At 48.8% G+C, this 18,342-nt stretch overlaps 1 protein-coding gene across 2 annotated transcripts in view; it reads left to right on the top strand.

The window, feature by feature from the left end:
- Positions 1-23: 23 nt before the first annotated feature.
- The window catches only part of LOC147187942 (prospero homeobox protein 1-like), a 37,117-nt gene continuing 18,798 nt past the window's right edge, over positions 24-18,342 (top strand). The window contains exons 1-4 of one of the 2 annotated variants that reach the window (XM_086099930.1): positions 24-397; positions 2,490-4,572; positions 8,485-8,592; positions 17,597-17,791. In XM_086099930.1, coding sequence (XP_085956056.1) covers positions 2,560-4,572; positions 8,485-8,592; positions 17,597-17,791 — 2,316 coding nt within the window. In that variant the 5' untranslated portion in view covers positions 24-397; positions 2,490-2,559. The other variant, XM_086099929.1, reaches the window with a different exon arrangement.

Here is an 18,342-nt window from a genome sequence, read left to right as displayed (position 1 = left end):
GTCTTCAAGTGAATCTTTTTTAGTGGCCGGGGAGGAGCGCACCGCTGCATCCAGTCCTCCTGGTCCATCCAGACAAAACAGACGCGCGCTCGCGCTCTCCTTTTCTCGCACTTACCACACACACCGCTCTCAATTTGGGCGTCCGGCAAGAGGGGAAGGCAGCCAAAAGAGCTCCTCGCATCTTCCTACAGTCGCTTTTTTTTTTTTTGGGTGCGTGTGTTCTTGTTAGTTGTATTTTCTTTTCATTCCAGCCATCCGAGCATCCAGGCACAAGCAGTGATCTTGTCTATCTTTTGTCGTGGAGCGTGTCAGTGTGATTCTTTTTTTTTTTTTGGTAACCCCCTCCTCCGCCTCTTCCTCCTCCTCTTCGTCGTCATCATCATCATCATCTGCGGGGGTAAGTAACCTTGTCGTCGGATACCTCCCCTCTCGGTGAGCGCCGGTGGGCGGTCAGGGGGAGGAAAAAAAAAACAACAACAAAAAAAGAAACGCACATTTTAAAAATAACGATTTAAGTATCATTAACGCAGTTAAAATAGCCCCCCACCCCCGGAGGGAAATAATGGTCGTTTTCGTTACTTTTGGGAAAATTTGCTGCCAAAGTTTTGGGGTGTTTTTTTCGGTGAGGATGAAGTTTCAGATTCGGGAAAGTTGAAAGTAAGTTCATGTGCTGGAAAAGTCGGTTTCGATGGCATTTGTGCGTGTGTGTGTGCGTGTGTGTGTGTTTCTATAGAGCACGATTTTCCTCCTCATAATACAAATACAAGACCCAGCTTTCAAACTACCGCATGTCCACTTCGAATTGTTGCTGCTGCGGTTGTTGTATTTGGTGGCCTGTCACTTTAATTGAGTTATTATATTTTAGAATCGTTTTTATTTTATTTGTAATTATTCTTATTATTATTTATGGAGTACTACACCTTGAGGTTTAAATTGTATTGTATTCCACCATGTTTTTTTGTGGATAGGAAAGGGAAATTTATTGAGCATACGGAGTGTGTGTGTGTGTGTGTGTGTGTGTGTGTGTGTGTGTGTGTGTGTGTGTGTGTGTGTGTGTGTGTGTGTGCGTGTGTGTGTGTGTGTGTTTTGTGGTAGACAGGTGCTGGCTCCCAAAAGACAGGTGCGAGTGCTGGTGACTATTTCCAGCTCCATTGTCAAGGTTCCTGGTGTTCAAGTTTCCCCCCCTTGTTTTCTTTTTGTTGCATCTAAAGAGAAGCTTCATCTCCTGTCAGAGATCTAAATAATACTCATGGCGATACTGAAGGCCTAAGAAATTTAAAAAAAACAACAAGAAAGACGTCAAATTTTTCCTTCGGCAGCATCATTTCTTAAAATTCAGCATCTAATTTCTTGTTGTTGTTGTTTTTATTCATCTGAGGTGTGTGTATTCGTCAGTTTGGCTCCCAAAATCAAAGTAGATGATGCTGCTTTTCAGAAAGTATGTTTTTAAAAATATATATTTTGAAAAAGTGCAAAATGTTTATAATTCACTGCTTTATCACTCGAGTTTTGCTAACTTGGCATTTCATTGGAAATTACAAATGAGTGCTTAAACTTGGTCGGAATTTTCACCTTCTTATCCTCAAAATTTGAAATTGGCAACCGACTGTGACGGTAAACTGGAACGTGTTCCACAAAATTATCCAACATTCTCACAGCATTTTTCTGAATGTATTGAAAATACTCGTCGATTTTTCGATTGATCACCTCGACACCGGCGACCACTTCTGCTTTTGGGCATTTTTTTTTCTTCCAAAGAGCGCTTTAAGTCGCAGTTTGATCGGTGTGACCTATTCGGTTGAGCAGAATTAAGCGCCCTTGCCAGATGAAAAGGCAACCAACCCCCCCCCCCCCCCAAAAAAAAAGCAAAGAGCCGTGAGCTCGCCCAGGCACCAAAATCAATTGGCCTATTTTGCTTTTCTTCTCCAAGCCATTGTTTCCGATAGCCGATGTGGCGGGCTTATTGATCCACACGGACGGGACACTACGAGTTTTGGAAGGCGAATATTTCCGTCACCGGGATGATCAGCAGCGCGTTCTCTGGCACAGATCATCTTAACCCCGTTTAATGTGCCCCTTCCAATTAATAGCGGCCGTGTTCTCACACACACACACACACACACAGGACACAAACGTGGAAATGAGGACAAGTGCTTAAGTCATTATCATAATTTTCTGCTGCTTTGTGTTGCGTGGGAACTGGTTCAGTGTCACGCGGCGTGTGACGGGACGGGGAGAAAATGTAGGACTTTGCCCCTGTAATGTCGAGGCGAAGGCCTAATTCTGACGCCTGTTTCCCAGAACCCCTCCGTAGGTGGTCAAATTGTCCCGGGAGGAACACTTGCCGCTTGCGGTCCGTATGCGCTTTGTATCCCAAGCGTGTAAGGCTGCAAACTTCTTCTGCTATCAATCTACCCCCCCCCCCCGCCCCCGCCCCCTCCTCACCCGTCACGCTAATTTATGTGTATTTGATCCCGTCCCCTCCGCAGGTGCTCAGAGCCGATACTCCCAGAAACACGTGTGGTTTTGCGGGATATGGCCCAATAGCAGCAGCCCGTGATGCCGGACCATGACAGCGACTCCCTCCTGAACAGACAGACCAAGCGAAGACGTGTGGACATCGGTGTGAAGAGGACCGTGGGCAGCGCCGCCTCTGCCGCAGCCACAGCGACCACTGATAACATTGCGCGTGCCAAAGCAGCCATTTTTAGTGCCATGAACTCACTGAGCGCTCACTCTCACCACGGATCAGACGCCGACCCCATGGAGTGCTCTGTAGTGCAGCCGCACGGGGGGCCTGGCGTGGTGTCAGCCGGGGACAGCGAGTCAAAGTCCAACGTGCTGCGGAAGCTGCTGAAGCGAGCCAACTCGTACGAGGACGCCATGATGCCCTTCCCCGGCACCACCATTATCTCGCAATTGCTCAAGAACAACTTGGCTAAAAACGGCGGAGGGCCAGAACGAGGGGAGCGGGGGGAAAGAGGCGACCACGGCTTCCCCGGGTCAGGGCTCTCCAATACGAGCTCAGACGCTCCCCAGGAGGACGCCTGCAGCAACTCTTCGCAAGAAAGCACACCTCAGGAATGCCTGTCGCCCTTCGGCCGGCCCCCCGGCCTGGCCGCGTTCGACATCGAGCGTCTGAACGACGAGCACCTGCGCGCCAAGCGTGCCCGCGTGGAAAACATCATTCGCGGCATGAGCCACTCCCCCAGCGTTCTGGTGCCGCCATCGAATCGCCACGAGCGCGACCACGATATGGACGGCGAGCGGGAAATGGATCTGGAGTGCCCGCCCCCTCGGTCCCAGCACCAGGGTCCCGGCAGCCCGCGAGCGGGTGAGGTGTGCGGAGGCAGCAGCCGGGAGAATAAGCGCAAGCAGCGTCTGCCGCAGCAGCAGCAACAGAGTTTCACCCAGCTGGTGTGTCAGAGGAAAGAGCAGAAGCGGGAGGAGCGGCGACAGCTCAAGCTCCAGCTGGAGGACATGCAGAAGCAGCTCCGCCAACTCCAGGAGAAATTCTTCCAGATCTACGACTCCACCGATGACTCGGAGCACAACGACCTGCATCACGACCTGCACAACGACATCGGCAACCTGTCCGAGGACAGCCCGGTGAGGTCCGACCACGGCGCCGACGACCGGGGCGCCGACGACCGGGGCGCCGACGACTTGCGCTCCGACAATGAGATGTCGGACCTGGATCCGGGTCATTTCCTGGATCGGGCACGGGCCTTGCTTCAAGACCAGTCTCTACTGAGAGACGGGGACAAAACGAGGAGAGATGGAAATGGGCGGAGCAAAGGGCAGGGAAGCCTGAGCACCTCCATGCACGCCGAAGGTAAACAGCTGGCAGAAACTCTCAAGCAGGAACTCAACTCGGCGATGACGCAAGTGGTGGACACCGTCGTAAAGGTGTTTGCCAAGCCCCCACGTCCCACCCCCCAGCAGGCATTCCCCCCACTTTCCTTACCCCCCGAAAGGTTCTCGACCGCGGTCAACGGGGACAACCCGAACTTCCACACCGCCAACCAGAGGCTGCAGTGCTTCGGCGACGTCATCATTCCAAATCCGCTGGACTCCTTCGGCGGCATTCCAGGGATTCCGGGCGCAGTGAACGACCAAACCGAGGCCCTGCCGTTAGTTGTCAGGAAGACGCCAAGCGAGCATCACCACCACCACCATCACCAATCCTCCGCCGTGGGCGCCCACGGCGGTCACCACCACCCGTCTCTTCACCCCTCCTCACTCTCCGCCACAATGGGGTTCAGCCCACCCTCCTTCAGGCACCCCTTCCCCCTGCCTCTGATGGGTTACCCCTTCCAGAGTCCCCTGGGCCCACCCACAGGTGGCTACCCGAGCAAGGAGCGCTCCTCGCCAGATTCCATGGACCTGTCCCGGGAGACCACAAGCCTGAGGACCAAGATGGCATCCGGTCACCACCTGGGCCACCACCATCGTTCGTGTTCACCGGCGCACCCCGGCAGCACGGCGGAGGGACTCTCCTTGTCGCTGATCAAATCCGAGTGTGGCGACCTGCAGGACATGTCTGACATCTCGCCTTACTCGGGCAGCAACGTATCCTTTCTTTAAAAAAAAAAAAAAATACAACAACAAACAAAACCAAAAATTGGACTGACACTATCACGGGTGTGCGCTCAGAGCACCGAGCGTGCGCACAGAGCTCCGAGCGTCAAGTTCTTTTCGAGAAAACGGGCCAAAGTGTTGATGAATCACTCGTCCTGCCGCTTCGCAGCGGCGTCGTATTTATTTTTAGCTTCTTAAGCGCACCTTCTCGCGAGCTTTTCTTCCATCTTCCACGGCGTAGGGGGGGGGGGATTTTTAAAAGCTCTCTTATCGCATATCGCTTACTCAAGACTCGATTAGGTCCCCGCGACATTTTCCGCCCCGATTGCTTTTTTTGTTCCAAAAATAAAATAAATAAATGTCTTGAAAGAACAAGGAGGAAGATAGCATCCCGCAACTTGGCACACAATAGTGTTATACATCCTCGCTTATAGTTTAACCCCCAGCGGTGCCCTACGGATAAAGAAGCCTTTCACTACGGGAGGCTCATATTGAAGGCTGGAAGCTAATAGCTTAAAGTCGTCCACGTTCTTTTCCGGATACCCTCTTGCCCCCCCCCCCCCCCCCCCCCCACCTCCTCACTACTCTTTTGCCCTCATGAAAATTAGATTCATGCCCTCGGTTATCCTTCGAAAGTCATTCGAATTCATTCCGTGCTTGATGAATCACTCCTCTAGTTTACCTGCCCGCGTGTTTATTTAAGACTACGGGAGGCCTTGTTTTCGGCGCATGGCACCGAAGGTTCGCCCGAGGACTCGGCCCAGATGTGTATTCAAGATTGCTTGCATTTTTTTTTTCTCCACTCGTTGCGCTCCCTCTTATCATCCATCGCTGTTGTAAAAAAAAAAAAAAAAAGCCCACCATCATTGTCATTTCTCTTTTTCTTCATTTCATAAAGATCTGTCAACAGCCCGGGAGGCCCTTTGGCTGTTGCTTGGCAGCCAAATACTTCTTTTTTTTTTTTCGGTGTTGTTTGTTTTCCCTCCCTGCAAACGCACCCCCCCCCCCCGTCTTTTCTTTTGAAGCGGACGTTAACAGGTGTTTGCAGCGGGCTGTTTATCTTTCATTACCTCGCCTTGTCTTGTCTTCTGACCTAAGGCTGAACGCTTTTCCAGGGATCCATAATCCTATACTTTTGCCGGCTCCCGATGGCGGGATGAAAAGAGAGAGAGAGAGAGAGAGAGAGAGAGAGACGGACAGTAACTGGAAGGAAGTGGAAAACAATCAAACAACAAGCACGCAGGCCAGATGCTGGGGCTTTTCATGGTTGCTTTTATACATTCTGGCTGGGCAATCTGCACTTTCTATTTTTTATTTTTTTAAATTATTGATTGCCATACTTGACGTTGAGTTTTGTGCATCCCCGCTTCATCGTTTCGCCCCCAATTTACGAATCACTTTCGACTTCTTTCCGAGCCTCCGAGGTCAGCGACAGCTTGTCGGACATTTTTTTTTTTTTTTGTGAGGCACGTTCAAGTTCACCGCCGTCCTGCGCCCGTCGCCGAGCAGATGGCCTGGCGATCGCTTATTTGCTCGTTTGTCCACGCTCCAACTCTGAATATTCTTGTCCCTACACCTGGAATTAGGGAGGCAAGTGGCTATTTTGCTCTCATGACTCCGGGCTATGGGGAAGTATTGGGGGGGGGGGGGTGATTTCTTGAATCGGGTTTGCGTCCCGCCGAACTGCGGAAGCCAGCTGGTGCGAGCGCGCCATCATGACAAAATAATAGCGCCGCACGCCACCCGCCCTTAAGTCCAATCACAATTACATTTGCAAGCTGTGAGGGAATTGGAGATACGAAAAAACGTCTCATCGGGAGACACGAGGCTTTCTTAATGGTCGACTGTCGATGGCCGCGGCGGTATCGTCTCGGCGTGTTGACTTAAAAGCGAAAGATTTAAAAAGGTGACGGCGAGACGATATTCTAATTTGAGGTGAAAGCATTCGGATGGATGTCCCCCCCCGCGAAGCATCCCACCTTGGCTGATTTGAAAAAGAGCTGCGGGCTCTGTGTCTGAGGATCCATTGTATCCCCTCCACTCGGAGCAGATGGCGCGGTGTGGGGAGTGAAGTGCTGCTCTTTTGGCCGGGCCTGATGGAGTAACACCAGCCTGCCAGTGTCTCCCCCGCCCCCCCCACCCCCTCTCCACCGCCACCGCCTGCCCACCTCCACCCACCCCTACAAGACCCTCGCTCCCTATATGCTTCTCTCTTACCGAATTAGACAAAGTAGATCGGATCTTTTAACTCATTCAGTACCAGCCAATTCTAGACCAAGTCTGAAAAGACGTTTAAAAACGTCTTTGGGAGTGAATGAGCTTTAAGGAGCCACGGCTTTGCCGTGTCACCCCAAGGCCAAGGGCAATCCAATGTAGCAGCTGATGCCTCCGCCCCCCCTACCTCCCCCCTCTCACAATAGTTACTGTCACATCTGGACACTTGACTGGTTTTAACAATCACCGGCTACCCCGCGCCGATCATAAATAACGTCACGTCGGTGTACTTTGGCCGCTCCGGTGTAAATCTTCATGAGAACTTATGACTGGAACCTGTTCTTGCTTACGATTCTTGTTTGGCAAACAACCTTCGCTCCAAACGGCAATCCGGATCCCCTCTTTCCACATCCTTATCCATCAGACGGATGCGATCAGACACATTATACGGACGTTAATTCGCCATGAAAATGGCTTGGGACGCTCTGTGGCGCAGATGTGTTTCAGCCCCCCCGTCCTCTTCCCCGCCCATGTTTAGCTCGGTCCAAAGCATCGGCGGCCCTCTTCTCCTTCTCCTCCGCCTTCTTTCTGCTCCTCCAAGGCTTTGGCAGAGGCATAGAGGTTGCGTGTGAGGGGTGGAGTAGAGGGAGGAGGAGAACGGATGTAATTGTAGATTGGAACAGGACTACGTCTCAACATGAACACCCACTAAAACCATCTCCATCCTCTCTTTGCCGCTCAGTCCACGAGGAAGACCCCATGGTTGAGGCTGATCCACGTGAGGGGTACCCAGGCTTTTTGATGGGGTTGCGGGCTATCCGTTCGAATCTTGTTTGTCCGCCGGTTAAGACGGCCAACATCCGACCATCATATTCAGGCTTGGCGCGGGTTGTCGCCAAGCCATTAGGCCTTTCTTGCCCATCGCTGGCGTTAACTGCTGTCTTTGTCTGTGATATGCAAATAGGATCCTCCCGGGCAGCCCTTCTTCCTCTTTTCGGGTGGAGGTTAGCACAGGGGAGAAGGCAAAAGGCGCTCGCTTGCTTTGACTGTGAAATGAGTCTCCGTATGTAGAGGAAAAAAAGCATCAGCTGTAGGGCCGGACGGCGTTTTATTAGCCGTGACAGCGTCGGGCCCGATACGGACGATGTTAATTGCAAGCAAATTTTAAGCTTGGCGCAGCGTCGTCTTGAGGCACGGAACCTGGCGTGGTTGATTGCGAATTTACCCGGCTGTTCATTTCAGATACAGAAGATTAGGATTTTGATGGATTTGATCGTGAGGATTGATCCAAAAAATAATGCGACTACTTTGTTAAATACTTCACTAAAGTACAACCAAACTCAGTTTTGCTCCCGCTGCCTTTCAAAAAAAAACAAAAACAACAACAACATATGCTAGCGAGCATGCTAACGTATTGTTTAAGCTAGCGTACGTTTTACCACGCCTGCGTCCATTAATGCAGTGTGTCTTGATTTTGTGTTAAATACAGAAAGAACAACCGTAACTGATACTATGCCTTTTAATAAGGGGGGGGGGGTCAGTCTTTCAATGTTAGGGACTGGTGTTAGGACTAAAGTAGTGTTTGGGCGGATAGGGTTCAGGGTACGGTAGGGTTAGGATTGGGACTTGTGGGTCGTAGTTAAATGCTCCGTCTGAAAAATCTTGATCCTTAACGGACGCCGTTTTCAGATCCAGGAGGGCCTCTCACCCAATCACCTGAAAAAGGCCAAGCTCATGTTCTTCTACACCCGCTACCCGAGTTCCAACATGCTCAAGATGTTCTTCTCCGACGTCAAGGTGAGTCCACTGCGCTCGATTGATCCTCCATGGCAATTTTTAAAATGGTTCGAAGACAAATTTTCTCCTTTCAAAGACACCTGCTTTAAAAATGGGGAAGTTGCATTCGTGACGATGTGCGAGCTTCGGTTAAAATGAACAATGCGTGCCTGTCACAAATGAGGCCCTTCCCTACCCCTAACTTGTGGTTTTATGCAAAAGAAGAAAGATGAGGAAGTCGGATGTGTTTTCCACAGCATCGGGAGCTTCAGTCGTAGTCCAAAGCTGGCTGCGAAAGGGAGCGATGGTGACGATAGGGGTTCATAGAGAAGTGGCGATCCACAAGCAGGTGTAGGGAAAATGGGGAGGAGGTTTTGGGGGGGGGGGGGGTCTGTTTGACATACACGGCAAGGAGGAGCCCAACTGGGAGTTTAATGAAGAAAACAAAGCTCAATTTTTAAGCTGGACTGCAAAAAAACAAGCACAACACAATAGCTGTGTGTGTGTGTGCGTGTGTGTGTGTGTGTGTCCCTCTCTGACCATACGGAGGGGTAAACACTGTGACAGATCCAGGCCATCTTATTCAAATCAGAAGATAAAGGTTCCCCTTTTCCCCTCTCTCAGCTGCCTCCCTCTTGGATGCCGCTGCGAACCGGCCGCGATTTTGCGGGGGTCATGCGACTTTCACTCAGCGCATCGGCGCTCGGTGCTGAAAAGGGGGCGCGCGTTTGTCGAAGCGCGTTTTGGCAACCGCCAATGGCGCTTGGAAGGAAAAAACAAAAAACAAAACAAAAACAAAAAAATTCCGCTCGACTTCGAGATTAAAAAGGACAGTGGGGGGGGGAGCGGCGACATTTATTATTTTGAAAGATTCAAAGCGTTTTTGTTTGAGTGACTTAATGGCTGCCGAGGAGGAGGAGGGAGGGGGGGGGTGGAGTGGGGGGGAGTGGAGCTAGGATCACAGGCGACCTCATCAGACAAGGAAACAAGGTCAAGATCGTTAAGAGGATTATGAGCCACGTTGGTTTGTTTTTGTTTTGCATTCGAGACAATGCAGCCCGAGCCTCAAGTTTGTCGACATGTATGGGAATTAGACGGACTATCGAAGAAGATTCCGCCGGCGTGGGCTTCCTACACGTCGCTGTTCTCAGACAACACGGTCTTTCAAGCTAATAAGGTCTCCGCTAATCAGTCGAGGACCTAATGAACGTGGGAAGTGGGGCTGTCCGGACCACCGCGGGACACCGTTTCCCCCCCCCCCCCTATCCCCCTCTCACGATTAATCTCCCCCCACTTTGCGCGTGATCCTGATTTTCGACTTTGGCTACGTTTCGCAATGTTTTGACAGATGTGTCAAAAGGCCATTGTTTGGACTCGAAGATCATCCCGACTCGCTTGAATACTTTGCATTTTGATTGGCCGGTGCGGGTTAATGTGCGGTGATTAATTGCACCGGATGAAGGAACAGATTAGATAAAGATACGCGAACTGTCATTTGGTTCTTGATTCACTTAATCAGGGGTGTCAAACTCATTTTTGATGTTTTATTTCAATTATTGTTCGAGTGCGTGTAAAGGGGGGGGTCACAAAATGATTGCAAAATATCAACGGTATTTTTATTACAAGTGACAATTTGTGACCTTTCGGGACAGATTTTAGCAAGTTGACACACACCATTTTCTTTCGCGGGCCTACATCAAATAACGCGGCGGGCCAGATCTGGCCCCCGGGGCCTTGTGTTTGACACCTGTGACTGAAGTAATAATTAACGTGACGTCGTTGCGTCATCAAATGACGCAACGATCAATCTGCTGACCCCCCATCAATCATTTGTGCCGCAGCTACGTCTTTTTTTTTTTATATGAATTTTTACCATAGATTGATGCGCTTTTCAGCGTCTTAGGATCAAACACACATTCACACGCAAACACTCATTCACACGCAGACTTGCTAACTTGCTAACGTCACAAGTCATGGCTAACCCCGCCCTCTTCAAGACACATGTCGATACGTCGAATACTATCTGTACATTCGGGGGGGTTTTCTGCATTCAAATTCTCAATAAAAAATAAAATCAGGCCCCGGACGAACGTTTCACGGATTGACACAGATTCTGACGCCGCTGCGCAAACTAGCTCATTGCTCACCGTTCATAATCGCAAAACACCTTTATGTCAGGACCGTTGTAAAACCGTGGACTGCCAGAGTAGCAGGGGAAAAAAAACCTCAGAGCCACAAATCAAACCTCAAACCTCCACGCTGCCCACAATTTATGAATTAATCGTTTAGATTCCCATCTGGGGTTCTTTAAACTAAATCGCGATGGTCATTTTTGTCTCAGGCCGACACGGTTCAGGAGGGTTACCCTTTTTTCATAGGTCACTACTCCTGTTTACCTTCTTTTTTTTTTCTGATGATGAAGCACACTCTATGCACCTCGTTGGGGCCAACGAGAAAGAAAAGAAAGAAAGAAAAGCCAGCGGCTGGATTTGAGTCACCGCCGCTAACAAAAGGCCGCTTTCCAGTGCTGCTTTTTTTTTTGTGTGCAGTCAGCCAATCGGCAGCCGGAGATTATCTCCCACAATTCACCCCCGCGAAAACAGGAAACGTTAGAAAGCCCCGATGACTGCGAAGGGGCTTACGAGAGAGCGAGCGAGGGCGAGAGCGAGGCCCAGACAGGCTTCTGTGTCTTTCTGCTTTCCTCTGCTGCTTGTTCTCGACGTTAGCTTAGCATGCTGAGGTCATCTGTGTGCTTTCCAGCCCATTGTCGGACAGACCAGGCGACCAAAGACGCGCTTCCATCAATTGAATGTTCAACATTTGGCTCCATGGGAATCCAAAAAGACGACATTTTGGGCAACCTAATTAGTAATGGGCAGCATGGGCCGGTTAGCGTGTTTGCCATCCAGTTCTGTAGGTTTGGGGTTCAAAGCTCAGCTCGAGCTTGCTTCCACCGACTGATACACGAGTAAAAGTATCTTAACAAGAAATATAAGCTAAGATCAAAGCTAAGGTCACTTTAAGAAATAACATTGGTCAAAGCTAAAGTCACTTTGTAGCAAATTATTTGACAAAATATGTGAACAGATCTGACATTTGCTGCACTTGACTAGCAAAAGCCATTTTCTCATCTCAAACGTACTTATTTGTTATTTTTCAGTTATAATATTCAAAAAGTGAGTGGTTAGAACTTTGATTGTGGTTTTTTTAGGTTTTTTCTTTTTTAATTGTAGTTGTATTTATTTAGTATGCTTCTGTGGTGTAGTTCAAGATTTGCGTGTCACGGGTAATCGGCGCTTACCTGATTTCGGGGTTTGGTCATGCGGCCGAGCCGTTTCGGCACTGCAATGTCGTTTGCAGTCTGGAGAAAGTGGCAAAGTGGACATCTCCTGAAATGGATTTAAAAAAGGGCGTTTTTAACATTTTTGGAATTCATATTCAAGAAAGTCAATATTATTTAGAAGATTGTATTTAGATCAGTGGGGCATATTGTCAAGGAAAATGTTGAACTTGGCTTTTCCTTTCAAATGCTTGAAAACTAAATCAGTAGTGGTCAAAATTTGGTATGGGGGGGCTTTTTTTTTTTAATTGGCCAACCGCATATAATGTGAGCCCCCCCCAAAATAAATATATAAATAAATCCAATTCTATATTTTAATCACAACATGGCCCACATCAAAAGCTAACAAGAAAAAAAAAAGCTAACATGTTAAAACACACGACTATTTGCATCCATTCATTTTTCCGAACCGCTTCTTTTTCAAATTAAAAATACAACTAAAAAAAAGGCAAATGATAAGAGAAACCACACTTTGAATGTTGAATGTTTTTAATGATAAAAAAAAAAGACAAAAACATGTCACCTGTTTCGTTGAATGTTCCAAATTATTGGACTTTGTTTTTTTTTTTTTTAAATCCACACATCACAAGACTACAACTCTTCGGTTTGACTAAACTGAGATTAAAACACTTTTAGTCATTTCAACAAGTTGAACTGCATTGCGGTGACCTACAGCGTACTGAATTTTACGTGGGCCGCCGTGGAAAAAAATTTGGACCTACGTTCTTTAAACCGTCCGTCGGTGTGAATGAGAGCTTGAATGTTTTGTTTGTCTCGATGTGCCCTGCGACCAGTCCAGGGTGTAACCTGTCTCTCACCCAAAGTCATCAGGGATAGCCTCTGCTTAACCCCCCCCCCCCCCCCCCTCCAGCCCAATGAGCACAAGCATTATTGAAAACGGATTGCTGGACAGTTGGAAGTGAATATTCTGCTGGAGTGTGTTCTATTCTAGACGCTCGGTGTGTGTGCGTGTGTGTGTGCCCGTGTGTTTGCGAGCCACCTTCTATCTGCCGCTGTTAGCATTAAGAGGTGACCTTTCACAGGCTCTTGAGTGTTAGTGTGAGAAACACACTCTCGCTGTCCCTCTCTCATCTGCCTCTTAGCTCGCCACGCACGCACGCGCACATGCACACACACACACACGCACACGCACACGCACACACACGCACGCAAACACACACATATACGTTGCATCTCATGTGAGTGCTGGCTGACCCCTGCCAAGTCTGATTAAGAAGCCGCGGTGATGTGTTCCTTTGAGCCCAGTTCCTCCTTTTACATCCAACACTCATGTCCTCAGCTGCTATTGGGATGGGAAGGGGAGCGGGGGGGGGGGGGGGGGGGGGGGGCTAGGTTGGGAGTCTCCTCCATCCTCCCACCAGCAACTTAATGAACCAAAACTGCCCAATGCTGCAAAGGGGGACTTTGCCAAACTTGAGTGAAAGGACACGTTGAGCGAAACATATGCGGATCAAGTAAAAGTAGGACCTCGGTCTATAATTTTATGTCGGGTGCTTTGTATGGGGGGGGGGGGGGGTAGAGGCGGTAGTTCCATTTCCTCCTGAGCTGTCTCCGTAATAAAACGACACGTCGATCCGTCACTCGGCTGCCTTGTGCTGACACCAAAGGTCTCCGCTGTGAGCGATGGCTGCCGTTTTCCCCAACTCCAATTTTCAAAGCGCGTGGCTTCGAAAACCTCTTGCCGGGCAGTAATTCACTAATGTCGCGCGCTGCGTAGAAGAAGAACCTTCCGGGAAGGTTTACGGGACAAATGGTGAACGCTCGCCGCAGTAGAGTCAAGAATGCTAAATCTGATGTGTCCAAGATTGGATGATGAACCTCAGAGGTCCAAGTTTACCACACGAAGTAATGGAAGTAATCGATGTATTGTTTAAATGTTGGTTAATTTTTTTTAAATTCTCTCAATGTTAAGGGTGCCACAAAAAAGTTGAAATAGTTACAGCTTATAGTCTTTTTAGAGACATTTTTTTTTAAAACACAACAATAATTACGCTTTATCTTTCGGTCTGTTAGCTTAATGCTAATACTAAATAGCTTTGACTGTAGCTTCTAAAGCTAAACAGCTTCAGTAGTTAGAACGCATACTGAACAAGAATGTAGACAGACCTTTTAAAAATACTCGGTCATGTATTCTTTATCCTATGCAAAGAACGGCTACCACCACCAACGACAATATATTCAGACAGCGTTATATTTTTTTTTAAAACCAGTTATCTTTTTGGATGCCACCGCATTGAAGTCTTGCTTCAGGTGAAATTGGTCCCATCACAAAAATGGGTTGGGGCGGGGGGGGGGGGGGGGGGGACCGCTGCCCTACACTGCAGTTGGTCCCTCACGGGACGGTGGTGCGGTATGGATGTTGGTACCCTTCACAAATGTGGAGCTGCTTGGTAGAAAACGAGGCTATTGTGTGCATTGAAGCAGCCCCTTCCAGCCCAGCAAATATTTGGAAGTGTCAGTGGTTTGTTTGTTTGACGCGTCCATGTCACGACCCCAGCCTGCTGACTGCTCACGTTCCGACCCCGCGCCACCACAGCCGCCGCCGCCCGCCCGCAGCCCCCCCTCCGAGCCCCTTCCCCATCTCCATCCCAACGCCATTGTCCGACAGCGCTGACCTGCACCAGTCCCGCCCCTCCATCTTTCCCTCCCCACCTCATATCCCAGTTTATGCTCACCGTGCACTTTAGGACAGTCCCCCTCCAGCACCTCCCAACTCATAAGCACCCTCCCGAAACCCCAAAACAATGTCAAGCGGACTTCTTCGGCTGTGATAATCCCAGCCTTTCCCGACTTCTTCGTCTTCCCGCCCCCCTTTTTACAGAATCGCGATATCATGAGGAGCGTGTGCATGTTCGTGTGTGCGTCTGCGTGTCGGCGAACAATAGCCACGGCCCTAATCTCCATGTCAAAACCACTCGGCCTCCCCAGCCAGCACTTCGTTCAGCGTTTTTGCCCCCCCCCCTCCACACCAGGCCCCCACCACATCCCCTACGCCCCCAATTCATTCTTCTTGCAGCACCGCAAAAAGAGCACAGAGGGGCGGTAAGGCGAGCAGATGATGCTTACAAGGTTTTTTTTTTGCAGTGGCGGACGTTTGCTACCTGTGAGGATTATATGGTCTGTCTACACATGACAACCACTGTTTAAAGGGTTAAAATCATTGCTAATTGTTAGCCGGAGTGCATGTGGAGTTCCCTAGCGGATGATAGCATTCAGGTAGAGGAGTCTATGTGGTTAATTTAAATACACAAAGTGTAAATCTCACTCTTTAGGTCTATTTTGACGGTAATCTTTGGCTAGGAGTGGCTATAAACAGCTTGAATCGTTGCTAATACTTATAGTTACTACATGGTACACAGAATCACGTATAAACACTTGTATGATCACACAAATGCAATACACAACACTTTGGTTGGCTTTCCACCCCGAGCCCAAATCTTCTTTCCTATTATGGAGCAACTGCAAAATGGGATGTGGTGGCGCCCGGGTTGGCGGCGAAGCTTGCCCTCTGCGGGTTAGATCGGAATGAGCCGAACGTCAATCAAATCAGACCGTGGACAGATCAAATATTAACTCATTCAGTACCAGCCAATTCTAGACCAAGTCTGAAAAGACGTTTAAAAACGTCTTTGGGAGTGAATGAATTAAAGAACTCTCAGCAGAGTCTTTCGTATCTTACGGCCCCGCGGTACTAAAAAGAGAATACTTGTGACAATTTCATCCCACCACTGGCTTTTAGCGGACAAAAATGGCAGCGCTTTAAGGGTTCGGACCATGTTAGTGTGCCTGGAGTCCTTATCTAGCGTCTGGCTTGTTTAGACCGTGTGTTTTCACAGGCGGAAAAAAAAAAAGACCCGGGGACCCGCTGAGGCTCTTAATAGGTTTACTTGGCCCTATTGAATCCAGCCGAGCGGCACAGATCAGATAGCCACAGTCTTCGCTACAGCTTATCGTCCCGGCCCCTTTTCTCTCGCCCGCTTACCCCCCCCCCCCCTGCTCTTTTTCTTCTTCTTTCTTTCCTGACCGGGAGGTGCGGAGAGGGGAGGAGAATCAGGGTGTAATTGGTGAACGGGGTTAAGTACTTGTTTGAGCCCCCCGCGGGCTGGGGCGCTTCAGATGATGACTTAATCGTTTTTCTGCTCAATTATGCGTTTGCGGACCAAACCCCACCGCCACTTCGGCACCCTCCATTCACCTCTCCCTCCACTCTTTGGGTTATGATAGGGGGCAGGAGGGGTGGGGGGTGGGGGGTCGGCTCCCAGCGGGAAAGATGAACACACTCTCACTTACACACAATCTCTCTTGTCTCGCTTGTCTTACTTAATGTCTCTATTATCGCCCGGCAATTTTTCTCTTTTCTTTTTCACACCTCACATCTCGACTCCCCTGACGGGGGGGGGGATGCTTTTATCCCCACGTCTTGTCTTCTTACTTCCAAATCCGACGACTTTATAAGTCTGAGACATGACGGACCTCCTCCACGTAAGCTGCAGAAACTCCATTACAGTCAAGATTACACGGACCAAAGATGTTACTAGATGTTCTGGAAATACTTTTTGACTGAAGAATTTGAAATCTTTGTGTACCCCAAAGCATCATGTTGGGATCGAGATCAGAGATTTTTTTTCCCATACCGTTCCCACTGAGCTATTAGCTGTACAAGAAGTTCAGAGCCGGAAGCACACTCATTGTCAAGATGTCCAAGATGACTAAAGCAGCGTTTCCGCCTCAAGTTCAACGACATTTCTTTTTTCGTAATTATAATTTCAATCAGTCCAGCACTGCAAAATCCAACCCACATCTTCCTGGACATCTCAAACGTTGACTTTTGAGAACCTTTCCAACGAAGTGAGGAGCATACCAAGTATCCAAAATGTCTTGGCAAAATGATGGATTCACATTCGGAGGGATTTAAAGGCGCATTTCAAACTTTCATTTGAGAAATGTTAAGTTCTTGGTCTTGGTTGTTTCAGGAATTAAAATGTTGCAATCAGTTTAGCAGTCCAGAACACAGACCTCCAAAAGGTATGACCGTATTTTCCGCACTATAAGGCGCTTCGGATTATAAGGCGCACCTTCAACGCATGGCGTATTTTGAAACCGTTTTCATATATAGGGCGCACCACATTATAAGGCGCATAGAATAGAAGCTACAATAGTGACGGAGGTTGCGTTACGCATCCACTAGCTGGAGCTACGCTAACGGGAATACAATACAATACCGCTTTATTTATGCTTTCACAACCGCTGCAGCTGTAACAAAGGGCTTGACAGAACATTTAAAAAAACTACGTCCAAGAAATCGGAATATTGATCCGTATATAAGGCGCATCGGATTATAAGATTTTGAGAAAACTGAATGCTTTTCGTGCGCCTTATAGTGCGGAAAATACGGGAACCCCAAGAAAAGTCTCCTTTCGGCCTTTCCACAAAATGTTCTTTTGACGCTGAGAAATTCCAGCAGAACACAAGAGAACGAGAGTCTTCCGAAAGTTCCTAGTTCTGGGGTGAAATTTAAATGCCGGCTGTTGGACTAAGTCCCAAGTTTGTTCGAGATGTACCACACCCAGAAGAGAAATGATATTTGGTGGTGTGAGGTCAAGGCTCCCATGAACCAAAGTACAAAATAGTTCTAACTGTTCCCCGGTCCTTTTTCTCTTGCAGTTTAACCGCTGCATCACCTCGCAGCTCATCAAGTGGTTCAGCAACTTCCGGGAGTTCTACTACATCCAGATGGAGAAATTCGCCCGGCAGGCCATCAACGACGGCGCTGCCGGCGTCGAGGACCTGAGCGTCAGCCGCGACTGCGAACTCTTCCGAGCCCTCAACATGCACTACAACAAGGCCAATGACTTTGAGGTAAGCGGCAGGCGCCAACAAAAATCCAAATGATGTCGTTTTAGAAAAAAAAGGGCTTCAATGAATTATTCGACATTTTCAAAACAGTGAGTTGATTACATTCAGTGGAAAGACGTCTCGTAAACCAACGTTTATCTTTCACCATATTGAGGTCGGGAAACGTGTGAAGTCGCTTGCCGTTGTGCTTTCGGCTTTCTGGTTGGCTAAGCGATGCTGTTTTGGAACTCAAAAGGGCAAAAAGCGGAAGAAAAGTCCAGTGACTTGATTTGTCGCGCCTCTTCTTCCCCATCTTTTGTTTCGTGGCCTTCGTGCGTTGGGAGACGCTCGCTACTTCCCCGTTGCTCATTTTCCCCTCTCGCGTGTTTGATGCGTCTTCCAGTTTTTACTGGAAGCTCTCGATGCGTAACTTCACCTTTTGGTGGGATTTTTACGACATGCGCTTCTCCTTTTTTTTTTTTTTTTAAAGCCACCTTTTCCACCGTTTCCACTTCTCGGTGTGGGCGGAACGTCAAGAAGGTTCGCACGTGTATTCGTTACAGCCACTCGCCGTT

Source organism: Hippocampus guttulatus, chromosome 20 (genome assembly GCF_054856545.1).
Source record: "Hippocampus guttulatus isolate MCC_2025c chromosome 20, RoL_Hgut_1.0, whole genome shotgun sequence".
Classification (NCBI taxonomy): Eukaryota; Metazoa; Chordata; class Actinopteri; order Syngnathiformes; family Syngnathidae; genus Hippocampus; species Hippocampus guttulatus.
This window is presented reverse-complemented; position numbering and strand designations above follow the sequence as displayed.